Source organism: Gopherus flavomarginatus, chromosome 5 (genome assembly GCF_025201925.1).
Source record: "Gopherus flavomarginatus isolate rGopFla2 chromosome 5, rGopFla2.mat.asm, whole genome shotgun sequence".
Classification (NCBI taxonomy): Eukaryota; Metazoa; Chordata; order Testudines; family Testudinidae; genus Gopherus; species Gopherus flavomarginatus.
The window spans coordinates 42,255,011-42,267,039 of record NC_066621.1 but is presented as its reverse complement, the minus strand read 5'-3'; the positions used below and the strand labels follow the sequence as shown (position 1 = coordinate 42,267,039).

The following is a 12,029-nucleotide window of genomic DNA, read 5'->3' as shown; positions in this document are numbered from 1 at the left end:
GGAACACCTGACCAGAAGACCAATCAGAAGACAAGATACTTTTAAATTTGGGCAGAGGGAAGCTTTTGTGTGTGTTCTTTGTTTGTTGTGTTTTCTTCTCTTGGAAGGTCTGAGAGAGACCAGACATTACTACAGGCTCTCTAAGTTTCTTTTCATATCGTAAGTAAAAACAGGCGGTTTAGGCTTTTTGATTGTTTTTACTCTATTTGCAATTGGGAATCTGGCTGGTTAACTTTTATATGTGTAGTTGCTGGGAATATTTTGATTTGTATTGGTACTGGGGGGAAAGTCTCTTTCTGGTGTCTGTAAGCTATAAGACCCTGTAATATTTACATCTTGAAGTTACAGAGATAATTCTTTACTTTTTCCTTTCTTTTATTAAAAGATTTCTTTTCTTAGAGAACCTGATTGATTTTTTCCCCTTGTTTCCCTTGTGTTATTCCAGGGGATTGGGATACTCACCAGGACGGGTAGGGGGGGAGACGGGAGGGGGAGAGATAGAATCTCTCTGTTTTCCTTGAATCTGTTTGCCTCTTTGTGGAAGGGAAGGGAGATGCTTCTCTGTATGGTGATTTAAGAGGATGGATCAGTATCTCTCAGGATAGCCCAGGGAGGGAAATTCTGGGAGGGGGAAAGGTGGGGGAATGGTTTATTTCTCCTTGTTTTAAGAACCCATGGGATCTGGGTTCTGGGGGTCCCCAGGGCAGGTTGGGGAAGTCAGAGTGCCCCAAAACACTATATTTTTGGGTGGTGGCAGTGCTATGAGATCTAAGCTGGTAATTAAGCTTAGAGGATTCAGGTGCTAGTATCTCATTTTCTGAACTCTAAGGTTCAGATCTGAGAAAGAATGCTATGACAGGCTGTCTGATCCAAATCAACTGGGTGGTGCTCTTTTCCACAACAATATCTTATAGACTCATAGACTCATAGACTCTAGGACTGGAAGGGACCACGAGAGGTCATCGAGTCCCGTCCCCTGCCCTCATGGCAGGACCAAATCCTGTCCAGACCACCCCTAATAGACATTTATCTAACCTACTCTTAAATATCTCCAGAGATGGAGATTCCACAACCTCCCTAGGCAATCTATTCCAGTGTTTAACTACCCTGACAGTTAGGAACTTTTTCCTAATGTCCAACCTAAATCTCTCTTGCTGCAGTTTAAGCCCATTGCTTCTTGTTCTATCATTGGAGGCTAAGGTGAACAAGTTTTCTCCCTCCTCCTGATGACACCCTTTTAGATACCTGAAAACTGCTATCATGTCCCCTTAATTAAAACGATCCTGAGATCAGTTTTTTCCTCAAAAAGGATTTTATTAATAAAATCTGATTTAAATCACAAAAAATCCAATTTAAAGTCTCTCACTAAAAATCCTATGTTATGGATTGTTTTAAACAAATTACTCATTTGTACCCATCCTGCCCTCCCCCACCTTGTACCCTAAAGTTCCCCCTACCCCTTGCTTATGCCTCTCCGGAACCTGTAACTTTCGATTCCCAGTTGTTACCGCCCCGCCGGGCCCCCCGCGAGCCCTGCCCCCTTCAGTCCTTTGGCGACCGAGCTCCGCCCCCCGGGCCCCGCCCCGAGCGGCATATCTGGAGCCCCCCGGGTGGGGATCGCGCAGAGCTGTTCGGGGGGCAGCGCCGCGCCATGGACTCCAGCGTGAGCATCGACCTGCAGCCCCGCGACGGCGGCAAGGTGGGGTCGGGCGCCTCGGCTCCCCCGTACTCCACCTACACCTACACCGGTCCCGTGCAGGGCTTCCCCGTGCAGCAGCCGCCCCGCGACTTCGTGCTCTGGTCGCTCTTCAACACCATCTTCTGCAACGTCTGCTGCCTTGGCTTCACGGCTCTGGTCTTCTCCTTCAAGGTGAGCCCGGCCGGAGGAGGGGGAGCGGGACCAGCTCCGGGGCAGGCACCACGACTTGGGACACTGCCTGCGAGTGACAGGTGCCCGGCCCAGGGAGGGGGTGGAAGTGACCCCAGTTAACCAGCTGCGGGAGTTGTGGAAACAGGGCTTGCGGGGCAGACTGGCAGGACAGGACAACTGGGCGCCCACTTCGGCAGGCACTTCTGGGTAAGGCTGCTCTTCCCTCTCTGAAATCATGGATGGAGCGGCCAAAGGAGACTTGGATCAGAGAAATATTTCACATGCATCCCCCTGCACCCCCACCCAAAAACTTATGATTGCCATGCCTAGTAGCAGTGTTAAAAGTAACCCTTTATCAGCTGTGTGTCTGCAGAAAGCCTCACAGCAGTTTGCCAAGTTGTCTGATCCAAGGTTCTGAGTCTCTGAACTGGACTCCCTTTCATGTAATCCGCTGGGAATATAATTTCACTCCTTTCCATTATTTGGTTTTAAAATGCCCTTTTTTTGAATTATTGTTGGCACTTGGTCATTTCCCTCTGGTGACATTGTGCAGAGGGATGTCACTGTGCTATTTAACTTGTATTTTTAATAGCAAATCAGCTTTGAAAATATGAACGGTTGCTAGTAGCTTCAGCAATCACATTGCACAGCGCTTCTAGTGGAACATTTCCTGTTTGTTTTGCAATCTTACAGTCTTTAATGCCGATTTGTTTTATAACGCAAGTTCATTCTGGGGTCCTATAACTTCAAGGCTGATTCCTGGGATTGGTATAAAAACGTCTTCAGTTTCCTTTGATCCTCCAATGGGGATTGCCTTTGTCAACTGTTGTTTTACCATTATCCAGCACCCTAGTACTTGGAAAAGGGGTCACCACTACCAGCCAGATTTTCTTAAAGATTGAAAGCACTCACATGCATCTGAAAATCCCACTAGTTGCTGCAGTATTTTTAAAATTCAGGCTCTAAAGGCCTGTGTTACCTTGCAGAAAAATCCTTCTCCAAGGCAAACGTCTACTGTAACTTGTTTACACCTAGAACCTCAGGATAAATTGACAGCCAAGAATGCAAAAATCATGAGTTATGCACCTAAACTTGATTAAATTAAAAAAGACTATGTTTTGGGTCTTTTAATGTGCTTTTCTGTTGGGGCCGTTCTTAGGATTTATGGGGCCCTACACGGTATTATTAAACTGGTGCCCCTATGCCTGACAGCAGCCCAGGCTCAGAGAGAGAGAGAGAGAGAGAGAGAGAGAGAGAGAGTCACAGTTCCCTGCAGAGATCCCGTACCCTGTCCCTCATGCAGAATGCGTGCCACCAGCGCATTCGGCTCCATGAATACGGCCCCTGCCCAAACAGACTACAGCACGTGTGGTCCCGCTTTTACTTGCTGTTATGGGTGGTGAGTGAAGCTGCACTTGGAGAGGCTGGGATACTAGCTCACCTCTTCTCACCCTTGCTCCGCCCCTGGCTATGCCCATCCTTTGCCCAGGCCCCGCCCTCTCCCACTGCCTCCCTCCTCTCTTCCGTCCCCCTCCCTGCTCACTTGCTTCCAGCCATATCCCTGAACCCAAATGAAGCAAATGACATTAAAAAAAAACAGAACAAAAAGACTAAAAAAAATGAAGTATGTTTTCTGCTGCATGCCAGATGGTTAAGACTGGACACGCAGAAGGTACCTAATTAAAAGCACTACATTTGGGAATAAAAAATGTCAGTCACAGGTTTTTTGATTATACCTTGAAGTTTATCAGAGATTTATTTGCAAGAACTTTGTAGTAAGGGCAAATCAGCCGTCCTGCTGACTACAACACTAAATATTATGGAATACATGATGCAGCTCTTCTGATTAAGAAAATGTAAAAACAGTATTTCTAAGATGATTTTATATTTTAAATGTACTCTTAAATCTTCATAAAGTAATCATTCCAGATTACTACATATTTAAGTCACTGAAACAAACTCATTATTTTAAATTAATCAGTCACAGAGGTTCAGTGTGTTGATAGCAATGTTCGTTGCTTTTAGAAAAAGGGAACACTAATTTACTGTGTGTGATCTCCATAACAATACACATGTTTATGAAATTCCACCAACTTTAAAAAATATGTTTCCAAAGATTTTAGGCATAATAAAGGATTTTATATCTTACTAAGGTACTGATTTTGCTGGAGGGTTCTCTTAAAACTAGTTCATCAGATAGAGTAAAGAGAGGGAAACTCATTTGTCCAGCTATCTGGAAGGAAAGGAATGTTGTCCCTTTAAGGGCTCTCTTCAGCAGGGAGGTGAAGGGAGAAAGGGATGGACAGGAAGACTTGAGGAGCAAGTTTGTTGTACTATAGTAATTTAAAATGTGTATTTTAGATAAGGGTGGTCTTTTGAAGGATTTATTTAAAAAAAACTGTATGTCTGAAAATCCAAACACTTAAGGCTAATGATGAATACTCAGTTTGTGCATCTAAAAATCTGCGCTCGGATTTTTTTAGAGATGTGATTTTTATAATCTTCAGCAACACACTAATGAAATATTTTTAGAGCAAATTTTAAACTAAGATCCTGCAGACTAAGGGCTTGTCTACACTTTAGGGAGCTGCAACTTTCTCGCTCAGGCGCGTGAGGAAAGCACCTGTTACAGCGCTGAAACTTGCTGTGCTCAAAGTGCCAGTGTAGACAGTGCACCAACGCTGGGAGCTGCGCCCCTCGTGGAGGTGGAAAGCCACGTTAAAGCGATGTTGCCAGTGTAGACTAGCCCTAACATGTTCTGAGTAAATATTACAGTCATGCACACCTCTTTTTGTCAGTAAAGGCAGAAACTGGCAGTATACACTTGGGGTTGGCAAATGCCTGTTAAATGGCTTCATTACCCCTTGAATGTCTAACAGTTTCAGTGTTGTTCTAATAGGTCTAGAAGGCTGGAGGCTTTTCACTTTTAAGTTACTAGGGGCTTATCTACACAAAGCAGCTTTTAGCCTTGTCACTAAAAGTCAACGTGGGTAAACGCACTTTGTCTGCACTTTTTACGATAAACTGTTTCCAGTCCTGTGAACGGCAATAGCTTTGTTGGAAGGATAGCACTCCTGCTGGCAAAGTCACGTTCACGCTGCCACTTGTGTCAGCACAACTTTTTTCTTTCACGGGGGGGGCGGGGGGGTTAAGTACCTGTGAAAGACCAAAGTTTTGAAGTTTTGGCAACAACTTGGCAGTGTAGACAAGGCCGAAATCCCCTCTAGAGGAAGACTCACCAGGCTGCAGCAGCTAGGTGTGGGAGCCTGCAGGAAGGGTCAGAACAGGGATAGGAAGAGCAGAAGGGTGGACTCTAAGACCCAAGGGTGCCCCAAATTTTCAGGTGCCCTTGGCAGCCGGATGCTTTCTGTTGCAGGCTAACCTTGCTTTCAGCTGCCACTTAGGCTGCCCTAGCTTAATATTAAGCTGTTACCTTTCCCAAGGAATCCATATCCCTAAAATGGTTGTACTTTGCTATAGGATCCAGTACCATTTTGGACTTCAGGTAAAGTGATTTTTTCCGCCCCACCTCCCATCCTTTGTAATTGCAAATATATTAAAAAAATCCTTTTTTCTGTATGTAACCCCCTGTCCTGCAAAGCCTGAAGCGCACACTTTGCACATCTGTTACTTTGTTTGTTGCATACTTAAATGTTGACTTTTCAACTGAATTGTTTATACTTCTAATTGCTTATTTTAATTTCAATCCATCTTTTAGGCATGCTGCATATTTTGTTCTGCTGCACTTTGGGGAGGTATCTAAACGTCTGCAACCCCCTGTTTGCATAAGTGTCATGGGAAAACCAGTTAAAGCATTTTAAACTAAAGGAATTAAGAGGCCTTTTTCTTACCTCAATTTCCCTTAGTTGCTTCCTTTTACTAATAAGGGCATGTCTGCATGGTGTGATGCTAAAAGTGTGACATTAGTGCACACAAGTTACACTGCCAGAGACTCATGTATGGATGTTCCCATTCAGAAGCACAGTTGGCCTTAGTTTTGACAGCAGTAGTCAGCTCAACCATAGAAGATTGCAGGAGTCCTTTCTCTCCTCACCACCCCCGCCCCACACACACACCACAAGACAATTAGTCATCATGTCTTTCACCAGTCTTGAATGTTTTTAAAGTCTTGTATAGCCCAGATGTAAAATTACATTTATTTTATTTGGAGTCCAAAGAGGAGGCGGGAAGCAGTGGAGTACTTCTCTTAACTGGTAGGACCTGTGCATGCAGAAGGTGTTGGCCTGGCTACACAGTGACGCTTTCTATAGCAATGTATATAAAGTGGTGGCATTCATGTCCCATTAGAACTGACCAGTTGAGCTACATTTTTGGTGCTTTAAACTGTAAAGATTCTTCTTTATTCTCAGACTCTACCTGCTCACTAGCCACACATAATATACCTTACCTTCTACTAAGTATGCACTCCTAGGAAAATTTAATTTTACAAACACCACACTGTCTCTTACACATTTCTTACACTATGAATCCAGGATTGCGGTATTCTGAAATAAGAGCGTCCACAAAGGGAGCTATTCCACTATAGCTATAATGCTTTAAAGTCACACACGACCTTATTCTGGAATCGTGTCCCAAATGGATAAATCCCCAATAATGGAAAGAATGCAGTTCTGAGAGCCTGGGAAATAGTCTATGTCAACCACAAGTTATTGGTTAAATGCAGGGATTGTTGAGTGAAATTCTCCGTGCTGCAGGAAGCTGGACTATATTCTCATCATGGTCCCATCTGTGAATTTACTGGCTGCCTGTTTTTGCCTGGCAGCGCTGGTGCTCTGCTGGTTCTCCTGGGCAGCGCAATTAACATGTCACTGGACTTCTGTGTCTGAATTCTGCCCTCCTGGACAACTGTGCATGTCCAGGCGCTCCATGGAATAAATTAAACAATGGGATAAAAACATAATATACAGTAGTGAATAAATGGGTAATTCAGCCATATAGTCTCTCCCTACTGAAAATGTCCATACTGTGTGTAAATGTGGTGGTGTAGCTGTGTTGGTCCCTGGATATAAAGGAGACAAGGTAAGGTGGGGGAGGTCATGTCTTTTAATGGGCCAACAGAAGTTAGTGGAATGTACAACCTTGTCTCTTTTGGCAACAGACGTTGGCCCAATAAAAGGAATTACCTCACCCACCTTATCTCTCTGCAAGGTGAAAGACAAGCTGCTAGAAGACTGAAAGCAGTGGGCAGGATGAGAGGGAGCAAGACAGCTGGCGAAATTGGCTACAGCAAATCTATGGGGAGACTTAAACAAGGAGGCCAACTTGGAACTTAATCTGGAAAGAGAGGGCAGTTCTGAGGGCATGGAAGATCCACGTGTGCTTCTTGGGTGGGGGGGTGCATGTGAGCAGGCAGGTAGGGTGGTTCCACACGTGTTGGTATCTTGAGGGGTGGGGCTAAGGGATGCCACAGAGGAGTTGCTGGAAATCAAGGTGAGTGGAGATGAGAACGTGTGGGGAGGAGGATTTCAACCGAGGGGCTGTCAAGGCAGTGGGCCACATGGGTGAGGTTGCAGAGAGAGTGAGAGGCAGTTCCATAGGCCCAAGAGGAAGCTAAAGTCACAGAGTGGGGAGGTCTCAAATGTGCAAAGTGTTGGGAATCACTCTGTTCATTCCCCTCCCACCCCCCAAGCCTCTGCTTGACAGCAGCACTGGCTAGTTGGAGCTGGATATTGAGAGTTGATGAGCACTCAGGCCTTCCACCAAAGTCTTGAGAGCCGCAAGTGCTCAGCCACCCTGAGAAGCAGGCCTTAGTGCCCCAAACATTTCACTTTTTACCCTTATTACTTCCCCTTCTTCCCCCCAGGCCAGAGATCGTAAAGTTCTGGGTGACACTGATGGAGCAGGAAGCTATGGCAAGACTGCCAAGTGCCTGAACATCACGGTCCTGGTACTGAGCCTCTTGACAGTGGTTCTGATCATCATCCTCGTGGCAACAGGAGCTGTGGCTGGCTTACACGTAGCTCAACAGGGGAACCAAAACAGGATCAACTACCGCTTTAACTATGGCAACTAAATCACCCCTCCGGATTCTCTCCAGCTGGATGACTTCTCCCCAAGCTTCCCTTACTCAGCTCTGCTTGCTTTGTTCTGCTGTTTAAATTGTCAATGGCAGCACTCTCCTGATGTAACTGGAACCCAGCAACTCTCTTTGCGATGTGGAGATTTACACTCCACCGCCCACCCCCGCTTTCAGCCACCACCCTTTTGCTGAGACTGGCTGGTGGATCCTCCTTCCAAAGTGCCACCAGCCAAATCCTACCTTAACAGGATGGAGGGATCACTATAGAGATGAGGGAGGGGGAGTTTCTAACATTGCTGTTTCCCCCACCCCAAAAGCAGAATGTCTTGCTTTCAAAGCCCTCTGAGATCCTGCAGTTGTTAGGGAGGGTCAGCATTGTTCTTATGATTATTCAGAATTTTCGCTTTAGAGAATTATTTTTGTAGAGCTCTTCTTGGCAGAAATGTGCAGGGACTATTTTCAAATAAAAGTTTTTTTCCTCTTCTAAATGGTTTATTCTTCTTTTCAAAAGAGGCAGTTGAGTTCCTTCAGGACCTGACAGATCCTGGTCCCCAAACTCTCCATCCCAGGGTCAACAATCCATTTTTAATCTGGTAGCACCTGGCTCTTGGGAACACCAGTGCTCCTATTAATGCTGATCTTGGGAGCAGCATGGATGTGGGGAACATGGAAGAGGAAACCAACAGAGTCCTGCAGAGGACTTGGTGCATAAGCCCTGCTTGGTGCCAGCCCCACATCTTTCCTCCTGGAGACCTTAAACTCCAGAGGAGCAAGAAAACTTTCTACTTTTCTCATAAGGGCCCCATATCTGTCAGATCCCATGAGACAGAGAGCCAAACACCAGAGGTAGATCCCCACTGACACACAGGAACATACAGACCTTAGAAGTCTGTGTGCGCCTGCAGAAAATCCTGAGGTCCCTAAGAGAAATTTTACATAGGGGATTGTGGGAGGCTTTTTTTCCCCTTTCCCAGGGGAGCCAAAGGACAGCGCTTTTGCCTCATGAAAGAGGGATCCTCACCATGCCAGTTGGAGAAGCTGGGAGTTTGCTTTAGGTGAGTATAACTACTGGAGACAGGGAGTATGTCTACACTACGGGATTATTCCAATTTTACAGAAACCGTTTTTTAAAAACAGATTGTATAAAGTCGAGTGCACGCGGCCACACTAAGCACATTAATTTGGCGGTGTGCATCCATGTACTGAGGCTAGTGTTGATTTCCGGAGCATTGCACTATGGGTAGCTATCCCATAGCTATCCCATAGTTCCCACAGTTTCCCCCGCCCCTTGGAATTCTGGGTTGAGATCCCAGTGCCTGATGGGGCAAAAAACATTGTCGCGGGTGGTTCTGGGTACAGCCTCACCCCTCCCTCCGTGAAAGCAGCAGACAACCATTTCGTGCCTTTTTTCCTGGGTGAACTGTGCAAACACCATAGCACAGTATGCATGGACCCTGCTCAGCTCAAGGCAGCAATCATGGACGTTGTAAACACCTCATGCATTATCGTGCAGTCTATGCTGAACTGGGACCTGCAAAACCAGGTGAGGAGGAGGCGGCTACGGCAGCGCGGTGACGAGAGTGATGAGGACATGGACACAGAATTCTCTCAAATCTCCGCGCTTTGGAGATCCTGATGGTAATGGGGCAGGTTCTAGCCATTGAACGCTGATTTTGGGCCCGGGAAACAAGCACAGACTGGTGGGACCGCATAGTTCTGCAGGTTTGGGATGATTCCCGGTGGCTGCAAAACTTTCGCATGCGTAAGGGCACTTTCATGGGACTTTGTGACTTACTTTCCCCTGCCCTGAAACGCCAGAATACCAAGATGAGAGCAGCCCTCACAGTTGAGAAGCGAGTGACAATAGCCCTCTGGAAGCTTGCAACGCCAGACAACTACTAGTAGGTCGGGAATCAATTTGGAGTGGGCAAATCTAATGTGGGGGCTGCTGTGATGCAAGTAGCCAAGGTAATCACTAAGCTGCTGCTACGAAAGGTAGTGACTCTGGGAAATGTGCTGGTCATAGTGGATGGCTTTGCTGCAATGGGATTCCCTAACTGTGGTGGGGCGATAGATGGAATCCATATCCCTATCTTGGCACCAGGGCACCCAGTACATAAACCGCAAGGGGTACTTTTCAATGTTGCTGCAAGCACTGGTGGATCATTTCACCAACATCCACATGGAATGGCTGGGAATGGTTCATGACGCTCACGTCTTCAGGAACACTACTCTGTTTAAACAACTGCAGCGAGGGATTTACTTCCCAAACCAGAAAATAACAGTTGGGGATGTTGAAATGCCTGTAGTTATCCTGGGGGACCAGCCTACCCCTTGATGCCATGGCTCATGAAGCCATACGCAGGCAGCCTGGACAGTAGTCAGGATTTGTTCAACTAGAGGCTGAGCAAGTGCAGAATGGTGATAGAATGTGCATTTGGCTGTTTAACGGTGCGCTGGTGCACATTACTGACTTGCTCAGACCTCAGCCAAACCAATGTACCCTTTGTGAAGCACACAGCAAGCAGCAATAACAATCTCTGTGAGAGTAAGGGGGAGACCTTTATGATGGGGTGGGAGGCTGAGGCAAATCACCTGGCCACTGATTGCACACAGCCAGACACCAGGGCAATTAGAAGAGCACACCAGAAAGCGGTGCGCATCGGAGAAGCTTTGAAAACAAGTTTCATCACGGGCCAGGGTATGTGTGACTGTGTTTGTTTCTCCTTGATGAACCCCGCCCCCCCCCCTTGATAGACTCATTCCCTGTAAGCAACCCACCCTCCCCCTTCGATCACAGCTTGCTTAAGGAAATAAAGTCACTATCATTTAAAAATCATGTATTCTTTATTAATTCATTATAAAAAGAGGGAGAGAACTAACAAGGTAGCCCGGGTGGGGTTTGGGAGGAGGATAGGAGGGAAGGAAAAGGCCACTAAAAATTTTTTAAAATAATGATAGCCTTTTGGTTGGGCTGTCCACGGGGGTGGAGTGGGCGGGTGCACAGAGCCTCCCCCCATGCGTTCTTACACATCTGGGTGAGGAGGATATGGAACATGGTGAGGGGTGAGGGTGGTTACACAGGGGCTGCAGTGGCACTCTGTGATCCTGCTGCTGTTCCTGAAGCTCCACCAGATGTCAGAGGATGTCAGTTTGATCACGCAGCAGCTCCAGTGTTGCATCCCGCCACCGCATATCTTCCTGCCTACACCTCTGATCTTCCTGGCGCCACCTCTCATTGCGAGCATCCCTCCTTTCCTCACGTTCACTGGCATCTTTCCTGTAATTTGATACCACGTCCTTCCACTCATTCAGATGAGCTCCTTCATTGCTGGTCACTTCTATGATTTCTGAGAACATTTTGTCTTGCGTCTTCTTTTTCTGCCGCCTTATCTGAGATAGCCTTCGGGATGGAGGCTTGAAAAATTTGCAGCTGCAGGAGGGTGGGGAAAAAGGGAGAGAAGTATTTAAAAAGATACATTTTACAGAACAATGCTTATTCTCTTTCACGGTGAACAACATTATTCACCTTACATAGAACATGTGATTTCACTACAAGGTCGCATTTTACATCTTAATATTGAGTGCCTGCAGCTCTGGTGTTAGAGATCTCACAGACAAAAGTCCGGGCAGCAGAATTCAGCTTGCATGTGGCCATGGTAAGCCATTGTCTTTCAACTTCTGCAGCCTTCATATACACAGTGCCCTCCTTTCCCAAATACCAAGCAAAGCCCGTTCAGTGCTGCTTCTTTCCTGTTAACATGCAGCAGCAGAAACCACCCCCCCATCCAATTCTCTGAAATGATCACTTTACCCCTCCCCCCACCACGTGGCTCATATCATGGAAGATCACTGCTAAACACCCTCAGGACCATATGCAGCTAGGCTTTGTCATGCAATGATACCAGATTACTTGCTACATGCATGGCGTGGTCAAGTGTCCTACCATGGAGGATGGAATAAGGCTGCCCTGCCCAGAAACCTTCTGCAAAGGCTTTTGGAGTACCTCCAGGAGAGCTTCATGGAGATGTCCCTGGAGGATTTCCGCTCCATCCCCAGACATGTTAACAGACTTTTCCAATAACTGTACTGGCTGTGAATGCATCCCAAGTCCTCAGG

At 46.5% G+C, this 12,029-nt stretch overlaps 1 protein-coding gene across 1 annotated transcript; it reads left to right on the top strand.

Annotated features, from left to right (window-relative positions):
• Positions 1-1,598: 1,598 nt before the first annotated feature.
• On the top strand, positions 1,599-8,398 carry LOC127051090 (dispanin subfamily A member 2b-like). Its single transcript, XM_050952977.1, has 2 exons — positions 1,599-1,870; positions 7,695-8,398. Exons 1-2 carry the CDS (start codon positions 1,652-1,654, stop codon positions 7,902-7,904), a joined length of 429 nt encoding a protein of 142 aa, XP_050808934.1. The 5' UTR covers positions 1,599-1,651; the 3' UTR covers positions 7,905-8,398.
• Positions 8,399-12,029: the final 3,631 nt, after the last annotated feature.

Bases quoted from the DNA above. Each gene is read 5' to 3' on its own strand.
- LOC127051090 (XM_050952977.1), top strand. From the start codon at position 1,652: ATGGACTCCAGCGTGAGCATCGACCTGCAGCCCCGCGACGGCGGCAAG. The intron at 1,871-7,694 runs GTGAGCCCGGCC...TCTTCCCCCCAG, and splicing joins CTCTGGTCTTCTCCTTCAAG to GCCAGAGATCGTAAAGTTCT.